Source organism: Ornithorhynchus anatinus, chromosome 3, assembly GCF_004115215.2.
Source record: "Ornithorhynchus anatinus isolate Pmale09 chromosome 3, mOrnAna1.pri.v4, whole genome shotgun sequence".
NCBI classification, from domain to species: domain Eukaryota; kingdom Metazoa; phylum Chordata; class Mammalia; order Monotremata; family Ornithorhynchidae; genus Ornithorhynchus; species Ornithorhynchus anatinus.
The window spans coordinates 7,194,883-7,213,868 of NC_041730.1; the positions used below are offsets into that span (position 1 = coordinate 7,194,883).

General features: G+C 62.4%; 1 protein-coding gene across 3 annotated transcripts in view; it reads left to right on the top strand.

Annotated features, from left to right (window-relative positions):
- The window catches only part of ATG2A (autophagy related 2A), a 41,538-nt gene extending 22,552 nt beyond the window's left edge, over positions 1-18,986 (top strand). Inside the window, exons 23-41 of one of the 3 annotated variants that reach the window (XM_029060498.1) lie at positions 95-201; positions 1,713-1,805; positions 2,494-2,564; positions 3,320-3,396; positions 3,722-3,892; positions 7,821-7,947; positions 8,167-8,393; positions 9,286-9,494; positions 10,317-10,452; positions 10,772-10,960; positions 13,743-13,844; positions 14,946-15,030; positions 15,125-15,287; positions 15,657-15,729; positions 16,308-16,390; positions 16,849-16,970; positions 17,203-17,357; positions 18,003-18,155; positions 18,236-18,986. In XM_029060498.1, coding sequence (XP_028916331.1) covers positions 95-201; positions 1,713-1,805; positions 2,494-2,564; positions 3,320-3,396; positions 3,722-3,892; positions 7,821-7,947; positions 8,167-8,393; positions 9,286-9,494; positions 10,317-10,452; positions 10,772-10,960; positions 13,743-13,844; positions 14,946-15,030; positions 15,125-15,287; positions 15,657-15,729; positions 16,308-16,390; positions 16,849-16,970; positions 17,203-17,357; positions 18,003-18,155; positions 18,236-18,472 — 2,580 coding nt within the window. In that variant the 3' untranslated portion in view covers positions 18,473-18,986. The remainder of the gene's footprint in view (positions 1-94; positions 202-1,712; positions 1,806-2,493; positions 2,565-3,319; positions 3,397-3,721; positions 3,893-7,820; positions 7,948-8,166; positions 8,394-9,285; positions 9,495-10,316; positions 10,453-10,771; positions 10,961-13,742; positions 13,845-14,945; positions 15,031-15,124; positions 15,288-15,656; positions 15,730-16,307; positions 16,391-16,848; positions 16,971-17,202; positions 17,358-18,002; positions 18,156-18,235) is intronic. The other 2 variants (XM_039911361.1, XM_029060499.1) reach the window with 2 other exon arrangements.

The window sequence follows — 18,986 nt, forward strand, 5'->3', positions numbered from 1 at the left end:
CTGGCGCCTGCGCGAGGTGGCCCTAAGGGCGGAGGATCATTTCCCCGTCCCTCCATCCCCTGACGCTCTCTCTGCGGCTTCCTCCGGCCTGCAGCTGTTGGAGTTCCTGGATGTTCTGGACGAGCCCATCTTGGGCTTCCTGCCACCCACTGTTATCACAGTCCTGCACACGCACCTCTTCTCCTGTGCCGTTGACTACAGGTAATAATAATTATTATGGTACTTATTAAGGGCTTATTCTGGGCCAGGCGCTGTTCTGAGGACTAGGGTAGATACAGGTTAAACGGGTTGGACATAGACCCGATCCTACTCGGGGCTCACGCTCTTAATCCCCGCTTTATGGTTGAGGTAACCGAGGCCCAGGGAATCATCATCATTCATTCAATCGTATTTACTGGGCGCTTACTGTGTGCAGAGCACTGTATTGAGCTCTTGGGAGAGTACAATGTAGCCATAAACAGACACATCCCCAAGCCACAACCAGTTTACGGCCTAGATCGTGGTACTTGTTAAGTGCTTACTATGTGCCGAGCACTGTTCTAAGGGCTGGGGTAGATACGAGTTAATCAGGTCTGTCCCACATGGGGCTCACACTCTTAATCTCCATTTCCAGTTGAGGTCACTGAGGCCCAGAGAAGTGAGGTGACTTGCCCAGGGTCACACAGCAGACTTGTGGCAGAGTTGGGATTAGAACCCAGGTCCTTCTGACTCCCAGGCCTCTGCTCTCTCCACTAAGCCACGGAGCCCCCAACTCGCGGAGTCTGCGGGGGGAGGAGTCCTGGCCTAGCGGAAAGAGCCCGGCCCTGGGAGTCAGAAGGACCTGGGTTCTAATCCCAGCTCTGCCACCTGTCTGCTCTGTGTCACTTCGCTTCTCCGGGCCTCAGTTTCCTCCCCCGTGAAATGGAGCTGAAACACCTGTTCTCCCTCTCCCTGAGGCCGGGAGCCCCATGTGAGACCGGGACAGTGTCCGTTCTAGTAATTAACAATAATAATAATAATCATTGTGGTATTGAGCTACTCTAGGCCAAGCGCTATGCCAAGCCTTGGGGTAGATACAGGTTAATCGGGTCAGTTCGTATTGTAATCAGATCTGATGGAACTGTCTCTATTCCAACCTTTAATATAGTGCTTGGCACACTGGAAGCCCTGAACGCAATTATTATCGTTGCTATTGTTATTAGTAGTATCGTTATTATCATTATTATTGTTGTCGAAAGGGTCCAGGAGCTGAGGGGGTGGGAGATGGGAGGGATCAGAGGCTGGGGAGGCAGAGGGGAGTTGGGAGGGGGATGTCAGATTGTGTCGTGGAGGGGTGCCGGACTTGCAGGGCTCTGGTATCCCTTGGGTCCGAAACCCTCCCCACACCCCCATCCCGGGGGTCCAGGGCCTCCCCTGGGAGCCCAGCCTCTCCTTCCCACCCCGCGGACACCCAGCCTCTTCCCCAGTGGCCCAGGTTATTCCCCGGAGCCCAACCTCCCCTCCCAGGCACCCAGCCTTCCTCCCAGGATCCCAGGCCTCTTCTCCGGAGGCCCAGGTTGTTCCCTGGGAGTCCAGTCTCCCCCAGCCCTCCCCACCCACCCCGAGCATCCAGCCTCCCCCGAGAGCCCGGCCTCTTCCCCCGGGACCCCGGGCCGTTCCCCGGGAGCCCAGCCTCCCCCCCCCCCCCACCAGGCACCCAGCCTTCCTCCCAGCTGACCCTCGGGACCCCTTAGGCCTCTCTACCTCCCGGTGCGGGTCCTCATCACTGCCGAGACCTTCACTCTCTCCAGCAACATCGTCATGGACACGTCCACCTTCCTGCTCAGGTAGGGCCCTGCCCCCCTTCACCCCTGCCCTGCCCCTGCCTCCCCCCTACAACTATCTCCCCGCCTCCCCAACACACACACACACCCAACAGCCGGCCAGCGCTTGCCCTCCCCGTTCTGGGGACGGCGGTCCCCGCCCTCAGCCAAGCAGGGTGACCAGAGCCACAGGCGGTCTGCCCACCCAGAGTCCGACGGAGCCTAAAGTGGCAGGAATCAGGGCAGGGAGAAGGGAGGGGGCGTCCCAGGTTGTGCTCTTGCTAGACCGGAAGCTCCTTGAGGGCAGAGGACATGTCTACAAATCCCGTCGTAGTCTCCCGTACACCTAATACAGTGCTCGGGCCTACAGAAGCCAAAATAACACTACCGATAGATTGGTCGATGAGTGATTTGGGTGAAGCCGGGAAATCTTCCCGGAAGAGGCGGCCCGGATCTGGGATTGCAGGGAGTGAAGGGGCGGTGGGGAGGAGCGGCCGGGCCGTTACCCACTGACTGCACTAGGGAGAGGCAGAGGGTTTTCCGTAGCTTTTGGGCCCGCAGCCTGGATTCCTTTTAGAAAGAGGGTACGTGGGCGCGGGGCTGGCATCGTTGAGCCTCCCTTCCTAGACCTGTGGCCCCTCCCCGTCACCTCTGCCCTTCCCCCTCTGCCCTCCCCCTCTCCATTCAACGCCTCCGTCCTCATCCTCCTCAGGTTCATCCTCGACGACTCCGCCATCTACCTGTCTGACAAGTGTGAGGTCGAGACCCTCGATCTGCGGAAAGGTAGATCCCTCCCCCTTCCCAGGGCTCTTGTCCCAAGATGTCTTACCCCCGGGCCTCTCAGGTGGGTTGGGGGGCTTGGGGGTACAGCAAAGATTCTTTCATTCAGTCGTAGTTATTGAGGGCTTAGTGTGTGCAGAGCACTGTGCTGAGCGCCCGGGAGAGGACAGTACGACGATTGGGAGAAGCAGCGCGGCTTAGTGGAAAGAGCCCGGGCTTGGGAGTCGGAGGACGTGGGTTCGAATCCCGGCTCCGCCACTTGTCAGCTGTGTAACCCTGGGCGAGTCACTTCACTTCTCTGGGCCTCAGTGACCTCATCTGTAAAATGGGGATGAAGACCGTGAGCCCCACGTGGGACAACCTGTTGTCCTTGTATCTCCCCCAGCGCTTAGAGCGGTGCTCGGCACCTAGCAAGCGCTTAACAAATACCATAATCGTTACAATAAACAGACACATTCCTTGCCCACGACGAGCTTACAGTCTAGAGGGAGGGAGAGATGATGTCTCTCCTTTAGAGCGTTTGGGAGGGCGGAGGTGGCCCCTCCCAGCAGCCTCTGGGGCAGCCAGCCGCCCTCTCCTTTGGCTGCTCTGGCTGCGGGGAGACTGTGGAGCCTCAAGCGGGCGTCCTCTTTTCGGGGTGACCCTCCCCGCCCAGGGGCCCCCTGCCAGGCTGCCCTCAGCCCAGCCAGCCCCCTCCCCTCTCCCCAGTCAGCTTGAGGCCGGGGCTGGAGGGAGTCACCCTGGTCCCCCCGCTGCAGATTATGTCTGCGTCCTGGATGTGGATCTCCTGGAGCTCGTGATCAAGACCTGGAAAGGCAGCACGGAGGGCAAACCGGTGAGTCCACCCGCTGGGGCCGGAACAGTTCGGGGCAGCGCCCGGGTGGGGTGGCCGGGTTCGGGGTGAGGGAGGGGGACGTGGCGGGTTTGGCTCCCCCAGGCCCGGCGGGAGCCAGGAGGGAATGGCTTCCCTTCAGAAATCCTCCGGGAGAGTGAAGACTACAAATCCCGTCGGCCCTGGAGCTCCGCCCGCCCTGAATTTGGGATGACGGGAGATGTAGTCCAGTGGTTCCCTGAGGTGGCTGGTCCGGGAGGACGGGGCTGGTCGTCTGTCCCCGCTGACCCCCTCCGGTCTGTCCCCCCTCCCATCCCCGCCCTGGCAGAGCCAGCCCCTGTTTGAGCTGCGCTGCTCCAACAACGTGGTGCACCTGCACAGCTGCGCGGACTCCTGTGCCCTCCTTGCCAACCTGCTGCAGTACGTGGTCAACTCCGGCGACCTGCACCCGCCGCCCCGGCCCCCCAGCCCCACCGAGATCGCCGGCCAGAAGGTGCAGGTAAGGCCACGGATCGGGCGAAGGGGACGGACATCCCGGGCCACCCCAGCTCTCAGCCGGAGGGACGGGGCGGGACGGGCCGCCCTCTCTGAGGTCCCGGGTTGCCCGCCGCCCTTCTCTGCTTGCCCCAAGCCCAGTTCAGGGGGAGGGGGAGGGTCTGTGAGCGTGTTCAATCATTCATTCAGTCGTATTTATTGAGCGCTCAACAGACACGTTCCCTGCCCATCCCGCTTTCCCCATCCCCCGTCCTCTGCCCCTTCAGGCCCGTGCCCTGTTCCCGCCCCCGCCTGGGATCCCGAAGGGCCTCGGGCTTTGCTGATGTACCCAGAGGGGGCTCCTCTGCCGATGGCCCCCTCAGCCACCCTCCCCGACTCCCAGGCGGACGGGTCCCCTCTTTCAGGGCCGGGCAGAGGGGAGCCAGCCGGGGAGTAAGTAAGCTCGAAGGCTCTCAAGTCAGCTCACCGCCTCCTACCTGACCTTGCTCCTCTCCCGCTCCGACCCAGCCTGCCCACTTTGCTCTTCTACCGCCAGCCTCCTCGCTGTACCCCGTCTCGTTTCTTTCGCCCCCTCGCCCGCGTCCTGCCCCTGGCCTGGACCTCCTTCCCCCTCGTCCACTCTCTCCACCCTCAAAGCCCTCTTAAAATCCCCTCACCTCCAAGAGGCCTTCCCTGACTAAGCTCTCGTTTCCCCCGTCCGCCCTCCCTTCTGCTTCGCCTACGCAGTTGGATCTATTCCTCTTAAGCGCTCGATATTCACCCCGCCCTCGGGCCTACGGCCACTCTTGTCCGTAGCCTTATATTCTGCCATTTTCCCGATGAGTAAATTACTTTCGTGTCTGTCTCCCCCTCTGGACCTTAAGCTGCTTGAGGGCAGGGACCGTGTCTGCCAACTCTGTTGTACTCTACTCTCCCTAGCATTCAGTCCAGTGTTCCACACACAGTAAGCGCTCAGCGATTACCACTGCTGGATTCCGGAAGGCCCGTCTCCTCCGGGAGACCTTCCCTGACTGATTTCTCTTCCCCTCCCTCCTCGTCCCCGGTTCAGCGCTCCCCCACTGACTCTGTCCCTGTGAACTCACAAACGTCGGCACGGGCCCGTCTGTACAGATCGTCCCTAGATCTGTACTTCTCCGTGCCTCAGTTACCTTATCTGCAAAATGGGGATTAAGACTGTGAGCCTCTCGTGGGACAACCTGATCACCTTGTATCTACCCCATCGCTTAGTGCTTGGCACATAGTAAGCGCTTAACAAATACCATCATGGTTATTATTATTTGGTATTTGTTAAGCGCTTACTACCTGCCAAGCACTGTACACTAAGGGCTGAGACAGATATGAAGGTAATCAAGTCGGACACAGTCCCCGATGGGCATCACAGTCTTAATGGGAGGGAGTAGGATTTAATCCCCATTTTACAGATGAGGAAAGAGCCCCAGAGAAGTGAAGCAACTTGCCCAAGGTCACACAGCGGAGAAGCGGTGAAGGCAGAATTAGAACCCAGGTTCTTCTCGAGAAGCAGCCTGGTCTAGTGGATAGAGCATGGGCCCGGGAGTCAGAAGGTCCTGGGTTCTAATCTAGACGTGTTCCGTGCCCACAGTTAGCTTACAGTCTAGAGGGGGAAACAATTATCTACTTTGGCTACTCCTATAAAATATCATTCTGTTTGCTTTCCCCATTAGAGTGCAAGGCAGGATTAGAACTCAGATCTCGGATCTTTGACCCTCAGCCTGAGAGCACTTACGCACCTATCTATTATAGATTATTTATATTAACGTCTGTCTCCCCTTCTAGACTGTAAGGTTGTTGTGGGCGGGGAGAATGTCTACCAACTCTGCTGTATTATACGCTGTTGTACTTTAGAGAAGCAGCATGGCCTGAAAGCCAAAAGGCCCTGGGTTCTAATCCCGGCCCTGCCACTTGTCTGCTCTGTGACCTTGGGCGAGATGCTTAATTTCTCTGGGCCTCGGCTCCCTCACCTGTAAAATGGGGATTGAGACTGTGAGCCCTACGTGGGACAGGGACTGTGTCCAACCTGATTAGCTTGGATCTATCTTAGGTACAGTGCCTGGCACGTAGTCAAGCGCTTTGCAGACGCCGTTAAAAAAATATACTCTCCCAAGTGTTAGTGCAGTGTTCTATACACAGTGAGCGCTCAGTAAACACCGTTGATGATGATGAGGGCCTCTGACTCCCGGGCCTGTGTGCTGTCCACTGGGCCACACTGCTCTGTAAGCACGTAGCTCATCGATTCAGCCCCCTTTCCCTCCCTCCCCTCCGTAATTTATTCTGGGGTCCGTCTCTTCTGCTAGACCATCATCCCCCCGCCCAGGGCAAGAATCTACCGACTCTGTGGTAGCCTCCCAGACTCTCTGCACCCAGCAAACTCTCAGTAAATACCACGGGTCGATTGGATCCTCTTTCGATCTCGTTTGGTACCGCCCTACTCCAAACTCTTGGAAGAGGTCCTATACATCCCCTGATTTGGCTGGTTTTCTCTCCACCGACTCTCTTGTCGATTCAACACAAATAATGACCGTGGTATTTGTCGAGCGCTTATGTGCCAAGCTCTGTCCTAAGCCCTGGGGTAAATACAGGACGTTCAGGAAATGTGATGGAGTGATCAATTGAGGACCTCTAAGGACCCCACAGGATGCCCGTCCCCTGCCGCGCCCCCATCCCCCCAAACTTCTGTCGGCAGCAAAAACCTTGCCGGGGCCCAAGGTGGATGGTCGTCCACCCGGGCTGGCTCGGGAACGCTCCTGCCCGGAGGCGGGGGCGCAGACACAATGGAGGACCCCGCCCGGCCGAGGACACGGTTGAAAGGGCTCCAGAGATTCATTCATTCATTGTCATATTTATTGAGCGCTTACTCTGTGCAGAGCACTGGACTAAGCGCTTGGAATGTACAGTTCGGCAACAGGTAGAGACAGTCCCTGCCCAACGATGGGCTCACAGTCTAAACGGGGGAGACAGACAGCAAAACAAAACAAGGAGTCAGGCGTCAATACCATCAAAATAGATAAATAGAATCATAGATATATACACGTCATTAATAAAATAGAGTCATAAGATATACAAAAATACACAAGTGCTGTGGGGAGGGGAAGAGGGTAGAGCAGAGACAGGGAGTAGGGAGAATGGGGAGGGGAGGAGGGGCAGAGGGAAAGGGGGGTTCGGTCTGGGAAGCCCTGGAGGAGGTGAGCTCTCAGTAGGGCTTTGAAGAGGGGAAGAGAGCTAGTTTGGTGGATGCGAGGAGGGAGGGCGTTCCAGGACAGTGGTAGGACATGGACCAGGGGTCGGTGGCGGGAGAGGCGAGAAGGAGGCCCGGTGAGGAGGTGAGCGGCGGCAGAGGAGCGGAGTGTGCGGGCTGCGATGGAGGAGGAGAGAAGGGAGGGGAGGTAGGAGGGGGCCAGGGGATGGACGGCTCTGAAGCCAAGAGATGTCGGCTGTCACCTCACTTCTTAATAATAATAATTGTGGTATTTGTGAAGGGGCTTAGTGTGTGCCAGGCGCCGTCCTAAACCCCGGGTTGGATACAAGCAAATCGGGTTGGACACGGTCCCTGTCCCACGTGGGGCTCACGTCCTCAAGCCCCATTTTACAGGTGAGCTCACCGAGGCCAGAGAAATGAGTGACTTGCCCGGAGTCACACGGCAGACAAGTGGCAGACCGGGGATTAGAACCCATGGCCTTGTAACTCCCGGGCCCGAGGCAGAGCTGGCCACCTGTGCCCCTTTCGCCGGGGCGCCCGTGTGGTGCCGGACCCGTGCGGCGGGCACTGGGCGGTGCCCTGGGAAAGGGGTTCGGACGGGGTTCGGAGGGCGGGACCGGTGATGAGGGAGGAGGAGGCGGGGGCTGGAGGAGAGGCGGGAGTCCGGTCCTCCCAGTCTCCTCCCCTCGCCCGACCCTCCCGCGCTCTCCCCCTTCAGCTGTCGGAGAGCCCCGCCTCCCTGCCCTCCTGCCCCCCCGCAGAGACCGCCCTCATCAACCAGCGGGACCTGACGGACGCCCTCATCGACACCGAGCGGAGTCTGCGCCAACTGGCAGCGCCCCCAGGTACCCGAGAGGCCGGCAGCCCGCGGGGCGAGGTCGGGCCCGGGAGGCCGGGGCGGGCGGTCGGTGCCACTCTGGCGGGGCGGGACGGGAGGCGTCCGGGAGGAGGGCAGCGGGGGGACCCCCCGCCCCCCGGCTCCGGGCTGAGCGGCCCCCCCCCCCCGCCCTCGGCGCATCTCCCGTTCTCCCCCCCCACCCCCGTCTCTCTCTTTCTCCCCCCAGGCTCCGGGCCCCTTCCTCAGGCCTCTCCTGTGTCTGTTTACCTGTTCCCAGGTGAGCAGAGCGGGGCCCGGCCCCCTCCGCCCCCTGCCAGTCCCCCCGAGGGCAGCATGGGGGCCAGTGAGGAGGAGGAGGAGGAGGAGGAAGAGGAGCAGGAAGGTGAAGGGGACGGGGACGCCCTGGACAGCGATGACTTCTGCATCCTCGACGCCCCCGGCCTGGGCATTCCTGTAGGTGGTGGGAGGCCGAGGGGGCGGGGGCGGAGGCCAGGAGCAGTTCACGGTGCGGGCTCGGAGGGGGAAGATCCAGGGGTGAGGCTGGGGGGGGGACGGGAAGCGGAAGGTGGGCCGAGGATTCGGAAAAGGCTGGAAGTGGAGGGCCTAGGGGGAAAGAGCCCCCGCTTGGGAGTCCGCTTCTGTCCCCAGCCCTGCCACTTGTCTGCAGGGTGACCTCGGACAAGTCACTTCATCTTTCTGGGGTTCAGTTTCCACATGTCAAAAATGGGAAGAGAATCCCGACCGTCCCCCTATCCTAGTTAGCAAGTCCTACCGGGGCCGGGGACTGTTTCTGATGTGATTCTCTCGTATCTACCCCAGCGCTGAGCACAGTGCTTGGCACCGAGTGAGCTATTTACCCCGGCCCCGCCACTTGTCCGCGGTGTGACTTGGGGCAAGTCGCTTCACTTCTCTGCGCCTCGGTTCCCTCGACTGTAAAATGGGGATTGAGAGCGGGAGCCCCACGTGGAGACAGGGACTGCGTCCAACCCGATTTGCTTGGGTCCACCCCAGCGTTTAGTACAGTGCCCGGCACATAGAGAGTGCTTAACAGATGGCACAGTTACTAGTAGGAGTAAATACAGTGATATAAATCGGCCTCATAATGCCAAGGGAACAGCTAGGACTGGTCCAGGCACTCTCCTAGGAGAGGATTCTGGGAGAAGAGGGGCGGAGGCCCAGGAGCGAGAAATAGTGGAGTCGGCTTTGGCGGGCCTCTCCGGAGGCTGAGAGGCGGCAGGGGGGATTTGCGTGGGGAGGAGTGGGAGTGGCGGGAGGAGTGGGCCCCCCCACCCAGCCCCCGTGCCCTCCCCGGTCCACTCCCCCTGAGGAGCCCCTCTCCCCTCAGCCCAGGAACGGGGAGCCGGTGGTGACGCAGCTGCAGCGCGGCCCCATCACGGTGCGGGACGGCCACTTCTCCCGTCCCCTGGGCAGCACGGACCTGCTGCGGGCCCCCGCCCGCTTTCCCGTGCCCACCAGCCGCCTGGTGCTGCGGGAGGTCTCGCTGGTCTGGCACCTCTATGGGGGGCGCGATTTCGGCTCCCACCATAGCCACAGGTGAGGCGGGGAGGAGGGCTTGGGGATGGGCGTGGGGCCGGGGGAGGGGTGGGCACAGGCCAGGGTTAGCGCCGTCAGAGGCCCGTGGGGGGGCACGGGGCGGGTTTGCTCCGCTTCTCTTCGCAGCTTGGCCCGAGCTAAATGGGGCCCGGGTCCGGCCTGAGGGTGGGAGACCCTGCTACTTGTCTGCTGTGAGACCTCGAGCAAGTCACTTGACTTCTCTGTGCCCGTTCCCTCACGTGTAACGCGGAAGACCGTGAGCCCCACGTGGGATAGGAACCGTATCCGATCTGATTAGCTTGTATCTACCCCAGTGCTTAGCACAATGCCTGGCACATCTCTCTCCCCCTCTAGACCGTGAGCTCCTTGTGGGCAGGGAACGTGTCTATCGTTCTGCGGTGCTCTCCCAAGCGCTTAGTACGGTGCCCTGCGCGCAGTAAGCGCACAATAAATGCGGTCGAATGAACGAAAGCAAGCCCTTAAAAGATACCGTATAAAAGAAAGAGACCTCCAGGCGGCTCCTGGGCAGAGGGACCACCCCCTCTCCGGCTGGGGCCGCTGCCCACCTCGAAACCGCCGGACGGGATCCAGGAGAGCGTGGGGGGAGCGAGAGAGAAGGGGAGAGGCTGCCGAGGTTTGGGCCCGCCGTTAGATTGGAAGCGCCTCGCGGACGGGGAGCGGGCCTTGCCCCGGCTTCCCTGGTGTCTCCCGAGCGCTCCGTCCCTCGCTTGGCCGCACGTGCCGCCTCTCCCGAAGGGGAAGCGCCCCCGGGGCTGGGGGTCACCCCCGCAACCTCCAACCCCACCCCTCCGCCCCCGCCAGGACGAAACCCGGGCTGTCGGGACCCCGGGGCTCGCCCTCCCGCTGCTCCGGCCCCAACCGGCCCCAGAACTCCTGGCGTACCCAGGGGGGCAGCGGCCGCCAACACCAGGTCCTCATGGAGATCCAGCTCAGCAAGGTGAGGGCGGGGGCGGTCCCGGGATGGGCCACCGCCCTCTGGGCGAAGAGGAGGGGCCTGGAGGGCTAGCTGATCTTTCGGGGGGCGCTGGACCCAGGTGCCTCTGCCATTCGGGAGAGGGCGGAGGGGGACGGGGATTTAGAGCCGGGAGAGCCTGGGGGAGACCCGGGCCAGAAGGCCGCTCGCTGAAGTTGGGGTTAGGAGCCGTCCGAGAGCTGGGGCGGGGGAGACCGACTCACGCGGCTGTGGGGGCGAATGTTCCCCGCGCCCCAGCCCCCGACTGCTCCCCTCCTCACCTCTCCCCGGCCCCCCCCGGCAGGTGAGCTTCCAGCACGAGACGTACCCAGAGGAGCCGGGCCCGGGGGGCTCCGGGGAGCGGCCCCTGGCCCGCCAGGTGTTCATCGTGCAGGAGCTGGAGATCCGGGACAGACTGGCCTCCTCCCAGATCAACAAGTTCCTGTACCTGCACACCAGTGAGAAGATGCCCCGCCGCGCCCACTCCAACATGGTAGGCTGGGCCCACCCACCCGTCCGCCCGGGTCGGACCGCTGGGAAAGTCTCTTCCGGTCAGACCGGAGCAGTCCATTCCAGCTGGCCCCCGGACCCCTTAGCCCACGTTGCCCCCTGTGCCCCCTCAATCAGGCGACCGATCACTGGCATTTACTGAGCGCTTATCCTGTGCAGAGCACCGGACGAAGCGCTTGGGAAAGTACCCATCCAGCCGACCCCGTCCACCCTCACTGTAACATCCCAGGCATCTTCGACTCGGCTCTCTCATTCACCCCACGCATCCGATCCGTCGCCGAGACCTGCCGGTCTCACCTTTATAATATCGCCAAGATCCGCCCTCTCCTCTCCACCCGAACGGCTACCTTACCGTTACGGGCTCTCGTTACATCCCGGCTAGATTACTGTGTCTGCCTGCTCTCCGATCTCCCTCCCTCCACTCTCTCCCCGCTCCGGTCTATTCTTCACTCCACTGCCCGGCTCATCTTCCTGCAGAGACGCTCTGGGCGTGTCACTCCCCTTCTTAAAAACCTCCAGGGGTTGCCTATCGACCGCCGCACGGAACAGAAACTTCTCACTCTAGGCTTCGAGGCTCTCCGTCACCTTGCCCCTTCCTACCTCTCCTCCCTTCTCTCTTTCCACCGCCCACCCCGCACGCTCCGCTCCTCTGCCGGCCGCCTCCTCGCCGCCCCCCGTTCTCGCCCGTCCCGCCGTCGACCCCTGGGCCACGCCCTCCCACTGTCCCGAAAGGCCATCCCTCCTCACAGCCACCAAACTCTCTTCCCCTCTTCAAAACCCTACTTAGAGCTCACCTCCTCCAAGAGGCCTTCCCAGACTGAGCTCCTCTTTTCCCTCTGCTCCCTCTACCCCCCCCACCTCTCCGCAGCTAAACCCTCTTCTCCCCGCTTTCCCTCTGCTCCGTCCCCTCTCCCGTCCCCTCCCCTCAGCACCGTACTCGTCCGCTCAACTGTATATATCTTCATCACCGTATTTATTTTGGGTAGTGAGATGTACCTCACCCTGATTCTATTTATTTGCTATTGTTTTAATGAGATGTTCTTCCCCTGGACTCTATTGCCATTGTTCTTGTCTGCCCGTCTCCCCCGATTAGCCTGTAAGTCCGTCAGAGGGCAGGGACTGTCTCTATCTGTGGCCGATTTGTACATTCCAAGCGCTTAGTACAGTGCTCTGCACATAGTAAGCGCTCAATAAATACTGTTGAATGAATGAATGAAATGGGGCTGTTCCCAGGGATTATTAGTTGTCAGGCGCTTCCCGGCCCGCAGCCTGAATTCCTTGTAGGCCAGAGCCCGGTAATGATTATAATTATGGTATTTGTTAAGCGCTTACTATGTGCCGAGCACTGGTCTAGGCGCTGGGGTAGATACAAGGTCAGCGGCTTGTCCCACGTGGGGCTCACAGTCTTCATCCCCATTTTACAGATGAGGTCACTGAGGCCCAGAGAAGCTAAGTGACTCGCCCAAAGTCACACAGCTGACGAGTGGCAGAGCCGGGATTAGAACCCACGACCTCTGACTCCCAAGCCCGGGCTCTTTCCACTAAGCCACACTGTCCTCTGTTGACTGTGGACCAGCGCTAACCTCCAGGTCTGAAGAGGGGCTGGCCAATGCTGGAGTTTAGCCTTTTTAAATTTTTTTAAAAAGTGATATTTGTTAATTAGTCGTATTTATTGAGTCCTTACAATGAGCAGAGCACTCTACTGAGCGTTTGGAAGAGAACATTTGAACACATTCGGGGGTCACAGTCCCACTTGCCATGTGCCAGGCACTGTTCTAAACGCCGGGGTGGATACAGGCTAATCGGGTCGGACACAGTCCCCGTCCCACGTGGGGCTCACGGTCTTCATCCCCATTTGACAGATGAGATAACTGAAGCACAGAGGAAGTGAAATGACTTGCCCAAGGTCACACAGCAGGCGACCGGCAGGGCCAGGATTAGAATCCGGGCCCTTCTGACTCCCAGGCCCGTGCTCTTTCCACTGGGCCGCGCTACTTCTCACAGCCTGAGTCACAGCAGCGGGGCGGGGCTCGTCCGGCTCGAACCCGGAGTCGCCCACGGGCTAAGGAATCCCGGGGGGCTCGGTGGAGTTGTGTCAGAGCCTCAGCGGGCGGGGGGCGAAATGCCGGCCGCACCCTCGGCCGGTCTGCCTTCCTGACTGTCGGGGCACAGCCCGGCGAGAGGGAGTCACAACGTAGGAGAGCAGCATGGCCTAATGGATGGAGCACGGGCCTGGGTGTCAGAGGGACCAGGGTTCGAATTCCAGCCCCGCCACTTGTCTGTTGTGTGACCCTGGGCGAGTCACTACACTCAATCATTCAATCGTATTTACGGAGCACTTACTGTGTGCAGAGCACTGCAGTAAGCGCTTAGGAGAGTAGAATGCAACGATAGCCACGTTCCCTGCCCACAGCGGGCTTCCTTCACTTTACCTCATCTGTAAAATGGGGATCAAGACAGCGAGCCCCACGTGGGATAGGGTCTCTGTCCAACCCGATTCGCTTAGTACAGTTCCTGGCACACGGTAAGCGCTGAACACCACAATTAATTAACTAGGGAGCCGTCTGTCTTCACTCAGCCACCGAGTAACCTCTAGACTGTGAGCTTGTTGTAGGCAGGGCTTGTCGCTCTTTCTTGCTGTATTGTACGTTCCCAAGCGTCTAGTACAGTTCTCTGCGCACAGTAAGCGCTTAATACGATGGCATGAATGTATGAATAATCGCTCCGCCTCTTCCTCCTCCCTTTTTCCCTCTCCCTCCTCCCAGCTGACCATCAAAGCCCTGCACGTGGCCCCCGAGGCTGGCCTGGGGGGGCCCGAATGCTGCCTCCGCGTCTCCCTGATGCCCCTGCGGCTCAACGTGGACCAGGTAGGGAGGGGCCGCCTCCTCCCTTCCCCCCCGTCCGCCGTCCCACCCGTGTCCGCCCCCGGCGCCGACCAGCTTCCCCCCCCCACCCCCTCCTAACTCTGACCATCGGACTGGGGGCGGGAGGGGGTATCTGTCCCTGCCTCCCACCCCTTCCGCTCCCTCCGCAAACGTTGGTATTTATTGAGCGCTCCCTCTCTGTAGAGTATACTGGACTAAGTGCTTGGGGAAGTCCAGTACAGTGGAGTTGGTAGACTGGGAGACAGTTTCCCTGCCCTGAGGGAGCTTAGTCTTGTGATAATAATAATAATGTTGGTATTGGTTAAGTGCTGACTCTGTGCCAAGCACTGTTCTAAGCATTGGGGTAGATACAAGGGAGTCGGGTTGTCCCACGTAGGGGACCCAGTCTTCATCGCCATTTGACAGATGAGGTCACTGAGGCCCAGAGAAGTGAAGTGACTCGCCCAGGGTCACCCAGCTGACGAGCGGTGGAGCCGGGATTAGAACCCATGACCTCTGACTCCCAAGCCTGGGCTCTTTCCACTGAGCCACGCTGCTTCTCAATATGGGCAGTGGGGGCAGAGACCCGTCTACCCTCCTCGCCCCTCAACTGGAGACTAGACTCTAAGCTCACTGTGGCAGGGCATGTGTTTGTTACACTGCACTGTGCCGTCCCAAACGCTTAGTATAGAGCTCGGCACACAGTAAGCGCTCGATAAATACGATTGACTGACTGGCCAGCGTCCCCCTCCCCATCTCTGCCCCTACCCCTGACCACGTGCGGAATCAAGGAACACTTGTCCCCACCCTTCCGGCCCCTTCCATTGCTCAGAACAGTGCTCGGCGCCCAGTAAGAGCTTAACAAATATCATAATTATTAATTACGCATCACGCACCTGTCTGCTGTGTGACCTCGGGCAAGTCACTTAACTTCTCTGTGTGGGGGCAGAGGTGTCGGGCGCCCCTCTGGACCAGAGCACACTGGGGCGAGGACGGGTGGGCTCTCGCACCCGCAAACCCGGGTCCAGGCGGCGCCCACCCGCCAGCTTTCCGGGGCCCGCGGCCGGAAGCCCCGGGACTCAGTGGGCCCCGCCTCGCCCCCAGGACGCCCTGTTCTTCCTGAAGGATTTCTTCACCAGCCTGGCGGCCGGCATTAACCCCGTGGTTCCTGCGGAGACGGCCGCGGAAGGTGAGGGGTCCGGGGAGGGGTCCCCCCGCGGAGAGGCGAGCCCCCCAGCGGGGGCCGCTGGGAGGCGAGGGGTGAAACCGGCGTCTCCCCGCAGCCCGCCCGGATCCCGGAAGCCGGGTCGCCGCCCCCCAGGAGGGAGGGGAGAGCCGGGGGGCGGAGACGGCGGGCTCCTTGGGCACGACCTGCAGCGAGCACAGCTTCTCCTCCTCCTCCTCCTCCTCTTCGGCCGCCGCGGAACATCAGCCCATCTACTTCAGGTACCTCCCGGACCCCCTCGGCCTCTCCCTCCCTCCTCCCCGCGGCCGCCCTGGCCCTCTCCCCCTCCTCGTCCCCTCTCCCGCCGGCACGGCCCCAAGCCACTAACGCCCAAGGTCGGAGCCTTCCGTTAATCCGTCCGTGGTATTTCCCGAACGCTTACTGAGTGCTGGGGAGAGTACACTACAACTATATAAGACACGTTCCCTGACCGCAATGAGCTCACAGTCCAGAGGAGCTTATGCCTTCCCCCCCTCCAGCCAGGAGGCTGGGGGTACGGGGGGGGGGGCCGCTGGGAGTCCCTCAGACTGTTGGGGAGCTCAGGGCGCCCCCCGCCACCCCCCGATGGACTGCCTCTGCCCCCCTCCCAGGGAGTTCCGTTTCACCTCGGAGGTGCCCATCTGGCTGGATTACCATGGCAAACACGTCACCATGGACCAGGTGGTGAGTGCCGGGGCCGGGGGGCGGCGGGCGGGGGCTCCTGGGAGAAGCTCAGAACCCCTTGCCCCGAGGGACCGCGCCCCAACCCGAGAGGCCACGGTGGACGCCCGACATCACGGGGACCTCGGTCATCTCCGAACTGCCCGGTGGGAGTGGCCCCTCTCTTCCGGGGGCCCCCGACGGGTGCTTGAAGCGGCCGGTGTGGGTCCGAGGGACCACCCTCGGAGAGGGGCGTTACCGGGCTCCTGGCCGGCCGGCCGTCTGCCCGCCCCGCTGGCCACCCGGTGTCTCCCGCCCTTTCGGCTTTCCCCCGTCGCTCCCCGCCCCTCCTGTCCCACCGCACCCCGGCTCGCACACTTCACCCCTCTGAAGCCAGCCTAGGCACTGGGCTCGGCTCTCTCCCCGGCCCGGACCTCCCTCGCATCCATCAGACCGCAGCCCTCCCCGTCCTCAAGCCCCTTCTGGGATCTCAGCTTCTTCCAAAGCAGTCTCTCCTCTCCCCCGCCTTCCTCGGCTCTCCGGCACCACCCAAACCCTCAGACGCCCCCAGTCCCCACGGCTCGTACGTAAATACCTTACAGGGCACCTTTGCTGGGATCCTCATCGGCCTGGCCCAACTCAACTGCTCTGAACTGAAGCTGAAGAGGCTTTGCTGTCGTCACGGGTGAGACCCGCCCCCACCGCCCGGGCCCCCTTCCTCCCGCAGGTCCCTTCCGTCCTCTAGCCCGCCCACCCGCCCCACCGCCCCCCGCCTCGCTCTCCTCCTGGTCCCCCACAGTAATAATAATAGGAAGAAGAATAATGATATTTGTTATTCTGTTACTGTTCTAAGCGCTGGAGTGGATACGAGGTCATCAGGTTGGACACAGTCCCTGTCCCACATGGGGCTCACGGTCTTCATCCCCATTTTCCGATGAGGGAACTGAGGCACAGAGAAGTTAGGCGACCTGCCCAGGTTCACGCGGCAGACAGGGGATTAGAATCCAGGCCCTTCCGACTACCAGGCCCGGGCTCCGGCCACCAGGCCGTGAGGCCGTCGTCCCCCAGGGGCCCTCCCTGGGGCCGTGGGGGAGGAGGGGACGGCGTCCGCGGGCCGTGACCCCGTCGTCCCGGGGTCCACAGGCTCTTGGGAGTGGACAAGGTGCTGGGCTATGCCCTGAACGAATGGCTGCAGGACATCCGCAAGAACCAGCTGCCGGGACTGCTGGGGGGCGTGGGCCCCATGCACTCCGTGGTCCAGCTCTGTGAGTGCGCGCAACCGCCCCGGGGGGGAACCCGCAAACTGCCGTCGCTCCCGGGTGTGGTGGGCGTCCCCCCGGCACGGGGGGGGGGGGGGGGGGGGGCCTATCGTGGGCGAGGGGTCCGGGCCCGACGCCAGATGGCCGTGGGAGAGGGGCGAGGGAGGCCCAGGGCGGGGCCCTGACCCCGCCTCCCCGGTCCGTCTCTCCATCCCCGCGTCCGTCCGCCCGCCCCCAGACCACGGCCTGCGAGACCTGCTGTGGCTGCCCATCGAGCAGTACCGGCGGGACGGGAGGATCATGAGGGGGCTGCAGCGCGGGGCTGCGTCTTTCGGCTCCTCCACCGCCTCCGCCGCCCTGGAGCTCAGCAACCGCCTCGTGCAGGCCATACAGGTCCGGGGCTGGGCCGGGGTCGGGCGGGGCCTCGAGGACCCACCCTGAGGAGGCCGGGGTCTGCGGGAGCCCCTCAGGAATCGGACCCCCATCCCCGCTTCCCTGGGACTGCGAGCGCTGAGGGCGGGGCCTCACTCAAGGAAGAAATCCCGCCTGAGGAGCAGTCGGTCGGTCACGTTTACTGAGCGCTTAATGTGTGCCGGGCTCTGTACTAAGCGCTTGGGAGAGTACAGTGTGACAGACAGGTTCCCTGCCCACGACGAGCTGACAGTCTAGAGGGGGAGGCAGACGTTAATAGGAAGAAAGAAATGATAGATCTGGACAGAAACGCTGTGGGGCCGGGAGGGAGGACCAATAAAGGGAGCAGGTCAGGGCGATGCAGAAGGGAGCGGGAGAAGAGTCATTCGTTGAGTGCTTACTCTGTGCAGAGCACTATACTGAGCGCTCGGGACCGTGCGATATGCCAGTAGACGGGCAGATTCCCCGTCCACAGCGAGCTTGCGGTCTAGAAGAAGGAAAGGAGGGCTCAGTCGGGGGAGGCATCTCGGAGCAGAGCTGGGCCAAGTCGGGGGCCCGTCTTGAGGAGGCGGGGGCGGCGGCCGCCCCCGACCCCTGACCCCCCCCGCCTCCGGCCCTCCCACCCAGGCGACGGCCGAGACGGTGTACGACATCCTGTCCCCGGCGGCGCCCGTCTCCCGCTCGCTGCAGGACAAGCGATCCGCCCGCCGGCTCCGCCGGGGCCAGCAGCCCGCCGACCTGCGAGAGGGCGTGGCCAAGGCCTACGACACCGTCCGAGAGGTACCGCCCCCCCCGTCCCCGCCCCCGCCCCCCCCCGCCCCGCCCGGGCCCCCGCCCACCTCCGACCTCCCCCGCCACAGGGCATCCTGGACACGGCCCAGACCATCTGCGACGTGGCGTCCCGGGGGCACGAGCAGAAGGGGCTGACGGGGGCCGTCGGGGGCGTGATCCGGCAGCTGCCCCCGACCGTGGTGAAGCCGCTGATCCTGGCCACGGAGGCCACGTCCAACCTCCTGGGGGGGATGCGCAACCAGATCCTGCCCGACGCCCACAAGGACCACGCCCTCAAATGGCGCTCCGACGAGGCGCGGGACTGAGGCCCGGGGCGGGGGCCCTCGCGGAGGGGATCCCGTCCCCACCCCCCCGCCGCCGGGGCGGGAGGTCCCCGGCTCCGCTCCGGGGACGGCGGTCCCCGGGGACCGTCCTCCGGGCCTCCGACCCGTCCGACTCCGGCCCTGCGGCCGTCGACTTGGGTCGTGCGGCCCCCCCCCGACCGGGGGGCTCCCGGAAAGCGGACCCGCGGCCTGGCCCCCGGGGAGCTCTCCGAAGGCCTCCCCGCCCGCCCGGGGCCCGAGGAGCCTCCCCTCCCTCATGCCTCGCCCCACGATGTGGGCAGGGCCCCAGTCCCTCTCCCATCGTGCACCGCTGCCTTGCCCCAGGACAGACTTCCTCCCACCCTGGGATCTCCTCCAGCCAAGTGTCTTGCTGTGTCACGGGGGCCCGGGCCCCGAGACACGCGTGTCCCGTGTATTTTTTTTTTTTTAAGCCCCACGTCACCGTGGGCCGCGGCGTCTGCATGAAGCGGAATAAAATCCCCCAGCCTCCTCTGCC